Below are 15603 nucleotides of genomic sequence, written 5' to 3' on the forward strand. Positions count from 1 at the left end.
ATTAACCCTTTCAGTGAAAGAATGTATAGTCAGTCTCACCGTAACTCTTTATGGGATGCAGTGTTAGTCAATCACAAATTAATCATTACAGGTTTCCTCAATAAGAGGATTTTTGTAGCACTAAACAAGCCTGCTTACTTTAGACAGTGAATTGCATTATGCAGTTGAGCCCATGTACACACAGGGCAGATTGGCAAGCTGGCAGCATAGGGCAGGGGAGCTCTCGGGTATTATACAGAGGGTGGAGTGTTAGAAGCTAGAGGCTGTGGATTTTTAGATTTACTACCCCTACTACTCACCAGCCACATCATACTCAATCTCTAGCACCACTTTATTAGAGAGAGCTGCGTCTCGAAGGAGCTGGTTGGCTTCTTCTAACGTGCCGTCCTCTGTGACGATTCCATTGATTGAAAGCAGTCTATCACCAACTTGGAGAAGGCCACACCTACCAACAAGGAGAAGGCAGAAGTTCAATGATCTATTTACAATTACATCAGGCATGCAGCCAATGTGAGTGAATTTAGAGTCGCAAAGATCAGTTTTGCATCCCCTTGATCACTCATCCTGGTGATCTGCTTAGAACCCCAAAGAGATCTGTGGCATAAAGTCTGTTCCATCTCTACACCATTGCTGGTCTGCAGTCAATTAGAATGATGGAGGAAAGTATAGATATGTTCTACCTATATGTACTCTTACAGTCACGACTAGTCTAGAACACATCCAGGAAGGGAGAGAGACAAATTCCACCCTATGCACAGATCTCTTAGCTTTTGTATCTATTTGGATTCCAGGAAATGCAGCCTAAATATTCCAGTGCCACCATGCTCATGGAAATAGGAGGTGGGACAAAGAATGAAAATATGGGGAAATGCATAAAATACAGAGAAATATTGTAATAAGTAGTAGCTCCCCTACAAACAAAATAAAGCACTGTGCTTACAGCAGCAGTGGCTTAGTACAGCTCAAAATACATAGTAAAAACAAAGAGAACGTTATCTGCGCTCTGCAGATGTGAAAGGGTTTATAAAATACTCTAATCTTATGGCTAGTGTAGGATTCACCTTTTGAGGCTTGACTTGGCATGTGAGCTTATATTCAAATGGCCATCGGAATAAACCTAAAGAGCCTCCATTTTGTATAAATTTACATAGGGACTTGGGCCAGAGTACAGGTAACTTTCTCTTCATAAGTAGCCCCTTACCTGCTTTCTACAGGAGGAAGCAAGGGGACATTAGGGTGCCCCCTTATTTTGTAATTAAAGGTACACTATAGTCACCAAAACAACTTTAGTTTAATAAAGCATTTACACCTCTTCTGGTGTGACTGACCCAGCCTGCATGAAAATAAAAAAACGGATGATTTCACTTTCAATCAGATGTCAAATTACATTAAAAAAGGTTTTTTTTTTGTTTTTTTTTGTGATTAAAAGTTCAATTTAAAGAGCAGGAGATAAGAAAAATGCACAGGTGGCTCCTGCAAGGTGTCGCAAGCTATTAACAGTGCAGCAGAAAAGACATTCTAAATTAAACAGACTGCACAATAAAGGAAGTTTAAATATTAGATCTAATTGTACAGGAAGTGTTTAGGAAGGCTCTGTACATTACATGCAGGGAGGTGTGACTAGGACTGTATAAACAAAGTGATTTAACACCTAAATGGCAGAGAATTGGACAGTGGACTGCAGGGGCATGATTTATACACCAAATCTGCTTCACTAAGCTTTATGTTTCTTTTTAGTTCCTTTTATTTGCCATCACCAGCTACTGGGAGTAGGGGGGTGGGGGAAAGTGTCCACCCACCATTATTATTTAATTAATGCCACTTCATCAGGTCCAACTCTCTGTTATTTGGCAATGGCTGTTCAAGTAATTAGTTTTTCAATACAGTGAGGAGATATGCCCCCACGGCATGACCGATTTTAAACCTACCTTATACTATTATTGCATTTTTGAATTTAAAAAACACCCTTGCACTGCTAGTGCTGTCAGCGGGCAAATGGTTGGGATTTTTAATTAAGGTCCGCATTTCAGCTGTCTAGCAGTGTTTCAGTCTGGCTGAAATTCTGACCATATTCACGCTTTTTTGAGGTTGCTCTGCAAAATCTGTACACTTTTATACCGCGTGAACAATTGTGGCGGAACCAACCTCGCCACTGGGCATTGGAGAAGCCTGTTTGCCCGCCTCCTGCCTGCTGATTATGGCCCCTGGGAGATTTGACCCTTTAAATACAGGATTTGGGCATGTTGTATTGTATTATGCTGCTACTGGCCCTTTAAGAACCATCTGGGGACATACTGTGGAGTTACTGGGTGGCCACCATGTCATGTATCAGAGGCACATGGTGAGAACAATGGATGGCGGCCATTTTAAATCACAGACACTGTTGTGACTTTTCTACACGGTGCCATCTCGCCGGTATTTGGTGCACAAAGACATCGTGCAGTAGTTTTAAACTATACAACAGGGGACACATTATACAGTAACTATTTTTTATATAATCTGTATATGTTCTGCGGAATCCGCATTAAACTGTATCTTCCAAACTACTGAACGGATCTGGGTGAATTTTGGATATGTGGTTCACCCAGATCCCCCGTTTCTGAGGATATTAATATGGGATTATTGCATGTTTTGGGGTCCCTGTGATATGTTTTATAAAACTGTATTTCTGTCTGTGATAATTATATTTCCCATTGTGTTCAGTAATCATGTCACAGGCAGAGGGGAGGATTTTGTGTGGGAGTGTCTGTGTGTATTGTACGTATTGATTGGTTGTTCTGTAAATCCCTGTGGGCAGTACTATGTTTGTGGATTGGGAATAACAGAGGCTGTATGTGCCAGTACAGTTAGTTCTGATTGACCTCAAAACGAAGTGTCGTCTCGTTATTGGGGGAATTGGATTGTATGCTGATTGCCAGGAGTGTAAGCTGATTGTATGCTTTTCCTGTTCAGCTGTTTACAGCATTCATATGCTTGAGAGCATTCGCATGCTTCTCCGGTTCGGTGGTTGTGGTGTCTGCTGCAGTGCTTGGAGTCCTCAGGAAGCGCTAGGAGCATCCTTCAACGGAGGTACCCAGTCGGTGTGCCAGGTGATCCGTTACAACGATGTTCGGAGTTTGCAGTTCGTATGGCCACGTACAGCATCAGATGATTTTGTCGCATTGGGTACAGGGCCATTCGGACTGAAGTGAATTACCTGGCTTGTTTCATGGTCATCTGCAGAAGATCCTTTACTTTTGCTTTATCATGGTCTTATTTCACCTATGCTAGATATTACCCGATTTGCCTATCAAGCTTCCTCCATGTCTCTGTCTCTGCCTGTCCTCACTCTCTGTCCTTCTAGCTCAGTTAGATTTTTTTTTTCTGCTTTTACTGCATTATAGATATTCTGATAAGGATTGGTGCATGGAAGTGATAACATCTGTTCTTTATCGACCTAGCGGATTCATGTTGTCTCTACTACCCAGCAGAGTAGGATTTAAATTCTATATTGCCAGAGGCAAGATACCAAACTGGGTCCCCCCTACTGCTTACAGTCTCCCCACCTCCCACTCGATTTTATTCCTTTAATTATTCTGTAACTTGGAACATTGCAAAATAGAAAAGAAATTCCTGAATCAAAGGACAGAATATGATAAATGGTGAACATTTTCTATAACTCAACAGTAAAGATCACTAATGCCCTTGAACCTAAATCGTTATTTGCCAAAGGGCCTCAGAAGAAGAATTTCACAAGCACATTTCATATTTGCCAGGGTTATTTGCTAAACTGTGAATTGTCAGGAATTCCAAATGAATTGAAAATTTTTTAAACCCCAAATAGCTGAACTGCAAACAGCTAACTTGGACAATATCACATGTCGCTTGAAATACATGACAATTCAAAGTTTATTGAATAGCCTGCATCACTGTCCAGAAAAACAGGCAAATCATTTTTTTTTTTTTTTTTTTTTTACTAGCTTTTCATTGTGGTGACAGAAAACAGAAATGGAGACATTTAATAGCAGCAAATGTGCTTGTTAAGAAATACCAAAGTACGTTCTGTGACCAGTAAGCACATATTTAGCTGTAACAAAAAAAAAAACAAAAAAAAAAAACTTTGATCACTTTCTTCAAGAATAAGCATTTTTACAGCAGTTACCTGCTTTATTAACCTTTTCCTGCCTCTACAGCATAAATGAAAACACCATGCACTGGATGAGATATGCAGAGTTCTAAAACCATTTCAAGAGAACAGGAACTATATTATCTCTACATGTCATGTTACCATGCATACCCTTAACCTGTGACATTTTTATGTTCAAATTAAGGCATGGTTAGAGTTGGCAAACTTGTAGCCCATGGAACAGCGCAGTCAGGGGAGTGGGCCTTGACAGAGCCAGGAGTAGGCAGGGGAGTAACCAGTTAAAGGGGTGTGGTTATTGGTAAATGGGGGTTGGACTATAGGAGTATATTAAGCGGCCATTTTATGACTAAGGGACATTTTAACTAAACTGACACTTACCTGGTAATTGTTTTTGGCAGGTCTGTGTTGGTTTTTCTTTTGTCTTGCAGATCATGGCATCAATGGAAGAAATCCTGGAGGGAGTGAGAGCTGCTGTGCGGGATAGAGGACTGGCCTGGCTTCACGAGCAACTGGGGGCTCAGGGTCCCCCCCCTACAACCCCTGCGGCGGCTGCACGGCGTTCCATGAGGAGGGCGAGACCGCCCCAGCGGCTGAGCCCGGGCATGGAGCCTGAAGTCGGCAGACGGAGGAGCCCGTCAGCGGAGTCTGTTGGGGCCCTGGATGAGGTAGCGGGCCCCAGCGGAGTGGATGTACCGCGGCCGGCACCGTCGGTCCGACGCGGTGCTGGCCGGGCGCGGGCAGCAGCTAGGCCGAGGCCTACCACGCGGTGTGCGCCCCGCCGGGAGGCGGCAGGCAGGACGGTTGCGGCTGGAGCCAGGACCCAGAGCAGATCGGATGGTGGAAGCAGTGAGCGGTTGCAGCCCGGTGAGTCAGGGAATGGCGCTGGGGCTGGGCAGCGGGCGGGGGGCAGAGCGGAGGCCTCTAGTGATCAGGCGGTCCCCCTGATGGCAGGGGGAGCCCCTGGGCAAGGGGACACATCGGGGGCGGCCTCTAGTGGGGCCAGGTTCAGCACAAGGGACGCAGACGGCGGGTCCGCTCAGCCAGGTACATTGGGGCCGGCAGGGCCCGCGGCTTTAGCAGACAGGAAACGCCAGGATAGACAGGCGGAATCCCCAGTTCGCAAGGCGGCCCAAAAGGGGCCAGGTTCAGCAAGTCGGGATAGCTCCCAGGACTCAGCTCAGGGCATGGAAGCAGGACGGGCTGGGAGAAGGCGGGAGGGCCGCAGGGGCGGCTCCCGGGGACCGAGGGGTCTCTCGCGGAGCCCTAGGCCGCATCGCAGCAGGGAGCAGCACGGCGTCAGTGCCAGGCATGACAGGAGGCAGGCTGACGGGTGGAGGGGTAGAGAGAGGAGCAGGTCTGCAAGCAGGTTTAGCAGAAGGAGATCGGCCTCAAGGGACCGGAGGTGGAGGCAGCGGCGCAGTGCGTCTGGGTCATCAGGCAGGAGCTCGCCAGGTCAGCGGCGCAGTGCTTACGGCCGGGAGGGCCAGGCAGGGAGACGGGATATGGTGCGGAACTACAGGCAGGAACATAAGGAGGTTGGGCGGGTATGTGATCATGTGGACACACTACCCAGGTGTCGTTCTCCTTGCAGGTCTCGCAGCACTACACCCGCGGTCCTGAGGCAGGGCCAGGCTGACGGGAGTCGGCGCCAATTGGATGCTCCGGAGCCAAGCATGGCGGACGGACGGGAAACGAACCCACAGCCTTCTGCGGCTTCGGGCTCAGGCGGTGAGTCAACTGTTACACCACACGCAGGAACACTATTGAATTGCTTAAAATCTTTCTTAGATTCATGGGCGGGTGGGGAAATGGCTTCACCTCAGTTTGGGAGAGTGTGGACGTGTGAGAAAGGCCAGGGGTTACAAGGTAGGGCCGTGGGCCCAACGCTGGATAGCGAAGTGGGGTTATCTGTGTCTGAAACTAGTAAGGAGTCGGGGGACAAGGTAGGTATTGGAGGCGAAATTACCGACGCTGCGCGGCAAAACGTGCACGTGTCTTTTTCGGGCCCATTAGGTTGTCATCTGAAAATGGACATCAAGGAGAAAATTTGGAAGGGTGAGTTTGTGGAGGTTTTTTCCTTGCTCCCGCTGGAGGAGTTTTTAGACATGAAGGAGGAGGACAAGAAGGACGCAAAGAAGGAGGAGGAGGAGAAAAAGCGTAGGTATCGGAAGATTCCTAAAACGTTTGGGAACTGGCTGCGGGCCTTCTGTATCCTGGCCAGCGTGATAGGGGAAAAGTCGCCGGATAAATGCTCCCAATTGTTTTGCTACCTAGATGGGATTGGGGAAGCGTACCGGACCTATGGCGGGGTCGCCTGGTGGCGGTACGATGAGCAGTTTCGCCAGAGGTTAGCGGCGAATCCCAGCATGCGGTGGGATCAAATGGACCTTCCCCTCTGGATGCGGCTCATGATGGCGCAAAAGGCTGCGCCCTTTCAAGGGACGGCCGGTGCGGCACCTGGGGGACCTGCATCGGCCGGGCAAAAGAAAGGCTTCTGTTGGCTCTTTAACGAGGGCCAATGTAAGTGGGGTGCGTCGTGCCGGTTTAAGCACGAGTGCTCAGGTTGTGGGGGTGCACACGGAGCCAGCCGGTGTTTTAAGCGAGGTAAGTCTGCACCAGGAGCGGGAGCCGTTGGAGCGTCGGCCCCCTCCGCTGCCGCGGGGGGCAACCCCGGTGAAAGTAGGAGAGATGCTGCCGTGGCTAAAACAGTACGGTAACCGTCAGGACGCTGAATTCTTATGGCACGGCTTTACGGAGGGTTTTTCAATACCGTTTCAGAGTAGGGATGTGGGGAGGTTATGCAGTAACCTCAAGTCGGTGGGTGAACACCCGGGAGTTGTGAGGGACAAGTTGCTGAAGGAGGTGCAACTGGGTAGGATGGCTGGGCCGTTCGAGGCTCCGCCGCTGCCTGACTTGAGGGTATCCCCGCTGGGGGTAGTCCCCAAGAAGGAGGCGGGTAAGTTTAGGTTGATTCATCATTTATCATTCCCGAAAGGGGCGTCAGTAAATGATGATATCGATGAGGCCCTGTGCTCCGTATCGTATGCATCATTCGACCATGCTGTCGAGTTGGTGCGGAGAGCAGGGCGAGGGGCTTTGATGGCGAAGGTGGATGTGGAGGCAGCATTCCGGCTCCTTCCTATCCACCCAGACTGTCACCATTTGTTAGGGTGCCTTTTTGAGGGTAAGTTTTTCGTGGACCTGTGCCTACCCATGGGTTGCTCCATTTCATGTGCGTATTTTGAAAAGTTTAGCACGTTCCTGGAGTGGGTAGTGCGCAGGGAATCGGGCGGGGGTACGGTGGTCCATTACTTGGACGACTTTCTGTGTGTGGGCCCGGCTGGGTCCGACAGATGTGCCCAAATACTGCGGGTGTTCCAGAGGTTAGCCCAACAGTTTGGGATTCCTCTGGCCGAGGACAAGACAGTGGGCCCGACCGAGTGTCTGAGTTTTTTGGGGCTGGAAATCGACTCGGTCGTGGGGGAATGTAGGCTGCCGGAGGAGAAGTTGAGGGTGCTCCGCCAGCAGGTGCACGCGATAAAGGGCGCTAGGAAAGTTACGCTGCGGGGACTGCAGTCCTTGCTCGGCAGCCTTAATTTCGCTTGTAAGGTGATCCCTATGGGAAGAGTTTTTTGTAGATTGCTGGCTAGGGCTACCTGTGGGGTCCGTCTGCCGAGTCATTACATCAGGGTGTCGGTGGGTATGAGAGAGGACTTGGACATATGGGACCGCTTCCTCACTGAGTTTAACGGTCGGGTGTTTTTCAGGGATGTGATGAAGGCATCTGGCGAAGCCGGGCTGTTTACGGACGCCTCGGGGAGCGTTGGCTTTGGGGCTTACCTTGGGGGCAGGTGGTGTGCCGAGGTTTGGCCTGAGGCTTGGTCCGAGAGCCCCTTGATTCGGAACCTCGCCTTTTTGGAGCTTTTTCCAGTTGTGGTAGCGGTGTCACTATGGGGCGAGGAGCTCAGGGACAAGAAAGTTATCTTCCACTCTGATAATATGGCAGTGGTACAGGTAATTAACAGTCTATCGGCTTCGTCCCTGCCAGTGGTTAGGTTGTTGCGGCAGCTAGTGCTCTTGTGTATGTCTTGGAACATTGTCTTCCGGGCACGGCACGTGCCGGGCCTGCTGAATGTGGTCGCTGACGCTCTGTCTCGTTCACAGTGGGTGCGGTTCCGGGAAGCAGCGCCGGACGCACAAGCGACAGGGCAGGCATGCCCGGAGGAGATGTGGCGGCTCGGGACGTTGTGCTTGGGCGATACATAAGGAGCTCACTGGCGCCGGGGACTTGGACCGCTTATACTAAGGTTTGGTGTGAATGGGAGGAAATGTTGTCCCAGGCGGGAGCAGGCGATTCTGCAGCTGGTAGGTTGGACACGCTGTTGTGGCTTCTTTGCAGGTTGGTGGCAGGTGGGTCATCCCCTTCTAGGGTGGAGCGCTACATGTCTGCGTTAGCCTTCCTGTTCAAGTTTAACGGGTGGGAAGACCTGACCAAACATTTCTTGGTAAAGCAAACTTTGAAGGGTTTCAAGAAGGGCAGGAGGTCTGTGGATACGAGGAGGCCTGTGTCCTTTGCCACCCTTCAAGGGTTGGTGGGGTTGTTGAACGAAGTGTGTAGTTCGGCATTTGAAGTAACTGTGTTCTCTGTGGCTTTCGTGTGGGCTTTCTTTGGGGCTTTTCGTATTGGCGAATTGGTGAGCGCCAATAGGTCGGGGGCATCGGGCCTCCAGTATGAGGATGTGGCTATAGAACAGGACAAGGTCGTGATTTGGCTCCGGCGCTCGAAGACGGATGTCTTCGGAAAAGGTAAGAATGTTGTCCTGTCCTCACTACCAGGGTCCCCGGTGTGCCCGGTTGCGTGTGGGGACGTGTTTTTACGGGTTCGCCCGCAGGTTGGTGGTTGCTTCCTGATTCACGAGGATGGGAAGGCGCTGTCGCGCTTTCAGTTCTTGCGAGTCTTCCGCATGGGGTTGACGAGATTGGGCTTGCAGCCCGGACAATTTGGTACGCACTCCTTCCGTATCGGGGCTGCGACTGAGGCGGCGCGGCTCGGGCTGGGGGAGGAGCGGATAAAGCAGATTGGGAGATGGGAATCCATCAGGTTCCGTGCATATGTAAGGCCGGAAAGGTTGGTGTGAATGGAATGTTGTGGATGTGGGAAAAGGGTGCTCTGCCGGTTAACTGAATTTGTTTCCTTTCAGGCTTGGTCGCTTGGCTGGTGGGTCACTCGTTTGTCTACTGGGCGGAGAAGAGGGCCGCAGTTCGGAGACAAGGCACACAACTGGGTTTTCTTCTGGACACAGTGGACCTTCGGTGGTTTGGTTTTAGGGGTTTCAGCTGGCAGAGTATAAGTGGTGAAATTTTTGGGATGTTGTCCAAGGGGTTTGCCCCGGATATACTGTTGATTCACGGTGGGGGCAATGACTTAGGTTTGGTCCCCCAGAAAGTGTTGGTCAGGAGAATGAAGAGGGACCTGGACAGGGTGAGGGCTCTGGTCCCAGGAGTTACAATAGTTTGGTCTGAAATGGTGCCGCGGTTGAACTGGAGGCATGCCAGGGACCCGGCGGCTGTGGCACGTTGCCGTGGTAAAGTAAATAAGGCCATGTCTGTCTTTATTAGGAGACTAGGGGGGGTCCCAGTGAGGCACTTTGAATTGGAGGGCGGGTTGCCCGGTTATTTTAGGCGGGATGGTGTGCACCTGTCTAATTGGGGTGTGATCTACTAAACTTAGGATTCCAGGAGGGTATTTCCAAAGCCCTATTTATGTGTGGTGGGGGTCGCTCGAGACATTAAGGGGTCAAGTCTCTTGCTATGGCGGGATAGGGCTTGGGTAATTGGAAGGTAGGAGGAGTATAAATTGGTTAGGCTGGATTAAACTGGAGTGTGAAATGGTTTGTGGGTTCGAGCTCATCGGTGGCTCCGAACCAGGTGGTGTAGGGGGGTCTCGGTACACCCCTACAGTTTAAAAAGTTATGGATATGGGGCCTCTTTGGTAGGCCATATGTTATGTGTTATTGGTTATTTATAATGTTATTTATTGTTATTGGCGGGGTCATTGCCGGGGGTAATTTATGTACGGTGGGGGGTGGAGGTATATTTACTTTTGTGGCAATGACCCCAATTTGTTACCTTGTTTATAATAATAAATAAAGCTGTGGACTTTTTTATTCCAACAGAAATACGGTGTCTGTAAGTTATTGGGGGGTTTGGGGTAAACAGCGCACCTGCCGAATAATCGACTGTGCGCATGTCATGTAGCCCATGGAACAGCGCAGTCAGGGGAGTGGGCCTTGACAGAGCCAGGAGTAGGCAGGGGAGTAACCAGTTAAAGGGGTGTGGTTATTGGTAAATGGGGGTTGGACTATAGGAGTATATTAAGCGGCCATTTTATGACTAAGGGACATTTTAACTAAACTGACACTTACCTGGTAATTGTCCCTCCCACCCTCCCTGTTGTTTTGGAGTTCCCGTTTGGTCACAGCGGCGGGATAGGGCTTGGGTAATTGGAAGGTAGGAGGAGTATAAATTGGTTAGGCTGGATTAAACTGGAGTGTGAAATGGTTTGTGGGTTCGAGCTCATCGGTGGCTCCGAACCAGGTGGTGTAGGGGGGTCTCGGTACACCCCTACAGTTTAAAAAGTTATGGATATGGGGCCTGCCGAATAATCGACTGTGCGCATGTCAAGTTCATTTGGTATTGGTCACAGTGGTGTATCCTGGTTTTGTGCTGCCCTAGGCAGGACAAAACTCAGGCGCCCCCCTGGGCATTTGGGGGCGGCGTTTTTTGCCGCCCCCTGGAAAATGCCGCCCAAGGCAAATGCCTTGTTTGCCTTGCGGCTAATACGCCCCTGATTGGTCATAGTGCAAGAAGTTCCCTTATCTGTCATGCATTTCCATAATTCTCAAGTCTCCCAAGTGTGGTTGGATCCTCCAGAACATGTACCCAATCAGTGTATAAGATCATACGCACTTGCGCCGAGTAACGTCAGGAGAACGGCGTTGGGCTGGCAGCCTGCTGTGACTACACCGCAGGTGCATATTTTATAAGCAGATCTGCCCCCTTTAGACAGACCTGCTCATTGCCAACACTCCCGTCCAGCCCACCCACCTTCCATATCTCCTGCTGTTAAGAGGTAAGAATTTTATTTCTAAAAATTGCAGAGAGATGTAATAAAAATACCCCAGACTATTACAAGGTGAAGCTTCTGTGAGCATCATGGGGAATGTAGTTTACAAGTATTATGTTGCCACAGACAATAGCTGGCAAAGGATTATGGTAAATTACGTCGAAATTAAGTATCACTACTGTCGTGCATAAGCAAGCAGATATGGGTTAAAACAAAAAATGGCTCTCAACAAACAACCAGATATCCCCGAAGAGAAACAGACGCCTCAGCCCAGGGCTTAATGGTGACCTTATTACTCAGAACAGAATGAGAGCAGTAATTTGGTCCTCCGGAAGCTGTTCGATTGGACACGCAAATTAACACAGGCAGAACCAGGGCGGGAAATGCTTGCAGAAACAAATAGCAACCGGGTGTCAATGCAGCTGCTAATTAAAATCTGCAGTCAATTAACTCCCTGAACAAAGCCTACAACAGCTACCCAGTCAAATCCACTGCCCTTGTGGGACAAAATCGTGCTTCCCTTGCAAGGATAGTTACGGTTTCATTACACGCTCGCCGCACAGAATCCTTCATCCTGATAAACCCAAGCTTGGTCGGAACTTCCTGCTGAAATTCTGGAGGGTCTCTGCATGCATTATATTCCTGCAAATTGCCAGAGTTCTACAGCTTTAGGAAATGTCTATCTGCAACCCCCTCCCCCCATAGCATCTCCCAGAATCCTCTGAACTTAGAGAGTGGTTCAATTTAGCTGGCTACCAGCAAAACAAGTCTAACAGTACATCTACCACATTAAATTGCTCATGTCTTCTGGACACTGCAGAGAGTAATGGGTTTGTTTACAAAGTGCTCAATAACGGCTCATAATCAAGCTGTCATTAGATATCACAACATAAAGTTAAGACTCTGTCAGATAGAATCCTACATATAGCTTTAGACTCTTACCTCTCGGCAGGACTATCCGGCTCAATGAACCTTATTAACGGAGGAGAAGACAAGGTCTCTGTGGCAAAGATTCCTCCCTGCAGCTGAATCCCAAAGCCATTTAAAGGGTCTCCCCGAAGGACAATCTCTGTGCTCTCTGTGTGTATGATCTGACCACCAGGGCCCACTGTACTGGAAGCCAACGACACTGGGGGAAAAAAACGTATCAGTACACTGAATTTGCCCCTCTTGATAGTTTCATATTATATACATTTGAGTGTGGTTCCAGTTTACATGGCTCACTGACAAAATTAGTTAGACTGAGATAAACCAAAAATTAAAACCGTATATGGATGACGATCAATGTTGGGAACTCTACAGTACTCATCTGGACATTACATTTTTTTAAATCACTCTGGATCTCATAGAATAGAACTAGACAAATGCTGTGGGCTTTATAGTTCATGAATTGGTGCCTCTTTCCCATCTTACAGGAACTTTTGTGGTCCTTCCTCCTCTGTCGCCTCCTAGTCATGGTAGTCCGTGGGCTCATCTGATGTGCAGTGCGTGGGAGGGTGTTGGAATTCTGACTGCTGAATCCTGGAGTCCCCGCGGATGAAGAGGAGGAGAAGTTAGCAGCAACCAAAGCTGAAAAGTTACAAACAGCAGAACAATAAATGCCTAGAACAGATCTAAAGTCACAGTATTCTCCAAAATATCCTCCCATCCCCGCTGAAACCCAACTAAACTCTTAGACTCTTCAAGTGAGGTGTAACAATGTCAAGTTAGTCTGGAAGCAGATTTTAAAGGGACACTATAGTCACCAGAACAACTACAGCTTCTGGTGAGTAGAATCATTACCTTCAGGCTTTTTGCTGTAAACACTGTCAGAGAAAATGCAGTGTTTACATTACAGCCTAGTGATAACTTCACTGGCCACTCCTAAGATGGCTGTTCGAGATCCTTCCTGGGTCATGGCTGCCTAAAATGCATCCAAACATTCAGTATATCCTCCCTCTGCATGCAGACACTGAACTTTCCTCATAGAGATTCATTGATTCAATTAATCTCTATGAGGAGATGCTGATTGGCCAGGGCTGTGTTTGAATTGTGCCCCTGATCTGCCTCCTTGTCAATCTCAGCCAATGCTATGGGGAAGCATTGTGATTGGATCAGGCCAACACTTCTGATGATGTCACCAAACAGCTTGTTTTTCTGAGGCAAAAAGCATGCAGAGTTACAGCTTCAGGCTTGAATACAAGTAAGATTTCTTTATTTAGGGAGGGATGAAGGGGCCAGGAGTGCTAGATGGTGGTTTTGCCCTATATGGTCAGGAATAGATGTTTGTGTTCCTGACCATATAGTGCTTCTTTAAGTGTAGTTTACTGTGCAACCTAATGTGAACAATTAATACATCTACAGATAGATACTGTGTGATCAGCTGTATTATTTAAAATATGTATGTATATGTAGGATTTCCAGATGTTGCTGTGTAGTAGACTTCACTGACCATAAAACTGAACCAATGAGAAGACTGATTTGTGGACCAAGTTTAGTTTGGGAAAGGACGTGATAGAAGCTCATGGAGTTTAAAGAAGTTTTGTTTTGCGTACATTTGCAGTAGTCCTGGTTAGAGCTTGGGTTCCAGGTGGGAGTTTTGCAGTGTCCGGGGTGATGAGTGTGACAGTAGTTGACACAAGGGTCCCAGCAATGAGGGTGGTCGCTCTTCTGCACCTTAACTGATACAAAAAAAAAAAAAAAAATCAACGACGAGAGAAATCGAGACAAGTCCAGTGGTTTATAATGGTCTCCTGAACCCTAAATTGACAATAGTCTCAGGCAGACAAGGTTGCCATCACCGGTCGTGTCAAGTCCAAGCGATGTAGTGACAGACCATTCCAGTTCAAGATTTTTCCCTTTAGTTTTATTATAACATCATTGAAAATTCCATACACAAAAACATAGAACTGCAATCACACTGCAAAGCAAGTGGTTTTACTCTGAAAGGGTTAAGCAAACTACTTTTATCCCGATGTCCTTCCCGGCAGTTGGAGAAATCAGCCACATAGGATAAAGCCCCCTCCAATCCCAGACAGCGTTACCACATTTTACACTGCTCCAACCTTGCCCTGTCAGATAACAACCCTTCACGGCTGAAATCCTCTGAATGAAGAGCATTTTTTCCTCTGCAGACAGTCTGCAGGCAGCAGAGCTTGACCTTCACCTAGCCCAGCTCTTTATTACAAATCTCGATGTAGACAACTCGGGCACACTGTGTCTGAATTAACACACTTTCCTCACAAACTCACTGACCAGTCTCCGGGGGTCTCAGAGAAAGGCGGCTGTGGTGGGCTGGTAGGATTTCAAGCTTCACATTCTCTGTCGTGCTGGCAATAAGTTGGGTGGCTTCCATCAAAGAACAATGCTCTGTACTGGTTCCATCAATGGAAAGGATGTGGTCCCCTGGATGCAACGCTCCAGATCTACAGGCAGCAGAATCGTAAAACATTAAAAGGTCAAGTAGACTTTTTTTTTTTTTTCTAGTTTAACAGTAAAAACAGAAAATCTAAAATTTTCCAAGGAGAATGGAATGCATAGAAGAAATAGTAAAAATATAAAAAGGGTGGAAAGAAAGGGCAGGTGTGAAAATAGGCAATATGTAATAATAATGTTAGGCGATACATAAAAAGTGTTTTAAAAAAAATAATACAAATAAAACCAGCTCACATGCCCACAGACCCGACCTTCCGATCTTATTCCCTAACTATTTTTATGTGGCAATAAAGCACTTGGCCTCTGGCATCCAAATTGCATAGAATACAAAACTTGTTATATATTGTCTCTCCGGGTATAGCCACTTATATTCAGAACTGTAAGGCAGTCTCTTATTCTTCATTAAAGATAACTTTTACAATTGATCTTAAAGGGACATTTTAGCCACCAAAACAACTTTAGCTTAGTGAAGCAGTACCTGCAGTCTCACTGCACAATTATCTGCAATTTAGGAGTTAAGTCACTTTGATTCTCTTTATGTTACCATAATCACACTCCCCCTGGCTGTGACCAACACAGCCTGCATGAAAAAAAAAAAAATAAAGTTTTATTTTCAATCAGATGTTAAAGGAACACTCCAGGCACCAAAACAACTCCATCTAAATAAAGTTTGTATGGTACCAGGAGGACCTTGGAGGCACTCTTTTCTCGAACGGTTTAACCCAAAAGTTGCCTCCAGAGGTGATGTCTACTCCCCCATCCGGCTTAATTATTTTCAGATTCAGAAAGCGCGGAAGGATGGTCGGGGAGATGATTGGATAAGAGCAGTCAGCTGATGCTTTGGGGTTAAACTTTGGGGTTAAGTTGTTTAATGCCAGGAGTGTCCTTTTAACCCCTTAAGGACCAAACTTCTGGAATAAAAGGGAATCATGATATG

The 15603-nt window shown here is 47.8% G+C and overlaps 1 protein-coding gene across 8 annotated transcripts in view; it reads right to left on the bottom strand.

Moving 5' to 3' along the window:
- Positions 1 to 15603, bottom strand: part of GRIP2 (glutamate receptor interacting protein 2) — a 383817-nt gene that overhangs the window by 21772 nt on the left and 346442 nt on the right. For all 8 annotated transcript variants that reach the window (XM_063426279.1, XM_063426278.1, XM_063426277.1 and 5 more), the window contains 5 exons: positions 14487 to 14656; positions 13787 to 13912; positions 12666 to 12821; positions 12195 to 12381; positions 300 to 445 (listed from right to left, as the gene is read on the bottom strand). In XM_063426279.1, coding sequence (XP_063282349.1) covers positions 300 to 445; positions 12195 to 12381; positions 12666 to 12821; positions 13787 to 13912; positions 14487 to 14656 — 785 coding nt within the window. The remainder of the gene's footprint in view (positions 1 to 299; positions 446 to 12194; positions 12382 to 12665; positions 12822 to 13786; positions 13913 to 14486; positions 14657 to 15603) is intronic.

This window comes from Pelobates fuscus, chromosome 7 (genome assembly GCF_036172605.1).
Source record: "Pelobates fuscus isolate aPelFus1 chromosome 7, aPelFus1.pri, whole genome shotgun sequence".
NCBI lineage: Eukaryota > Metazoa > Chordata > Amphibia > Anura > Pelobatidae > Pelobates > Pelobates fuscus.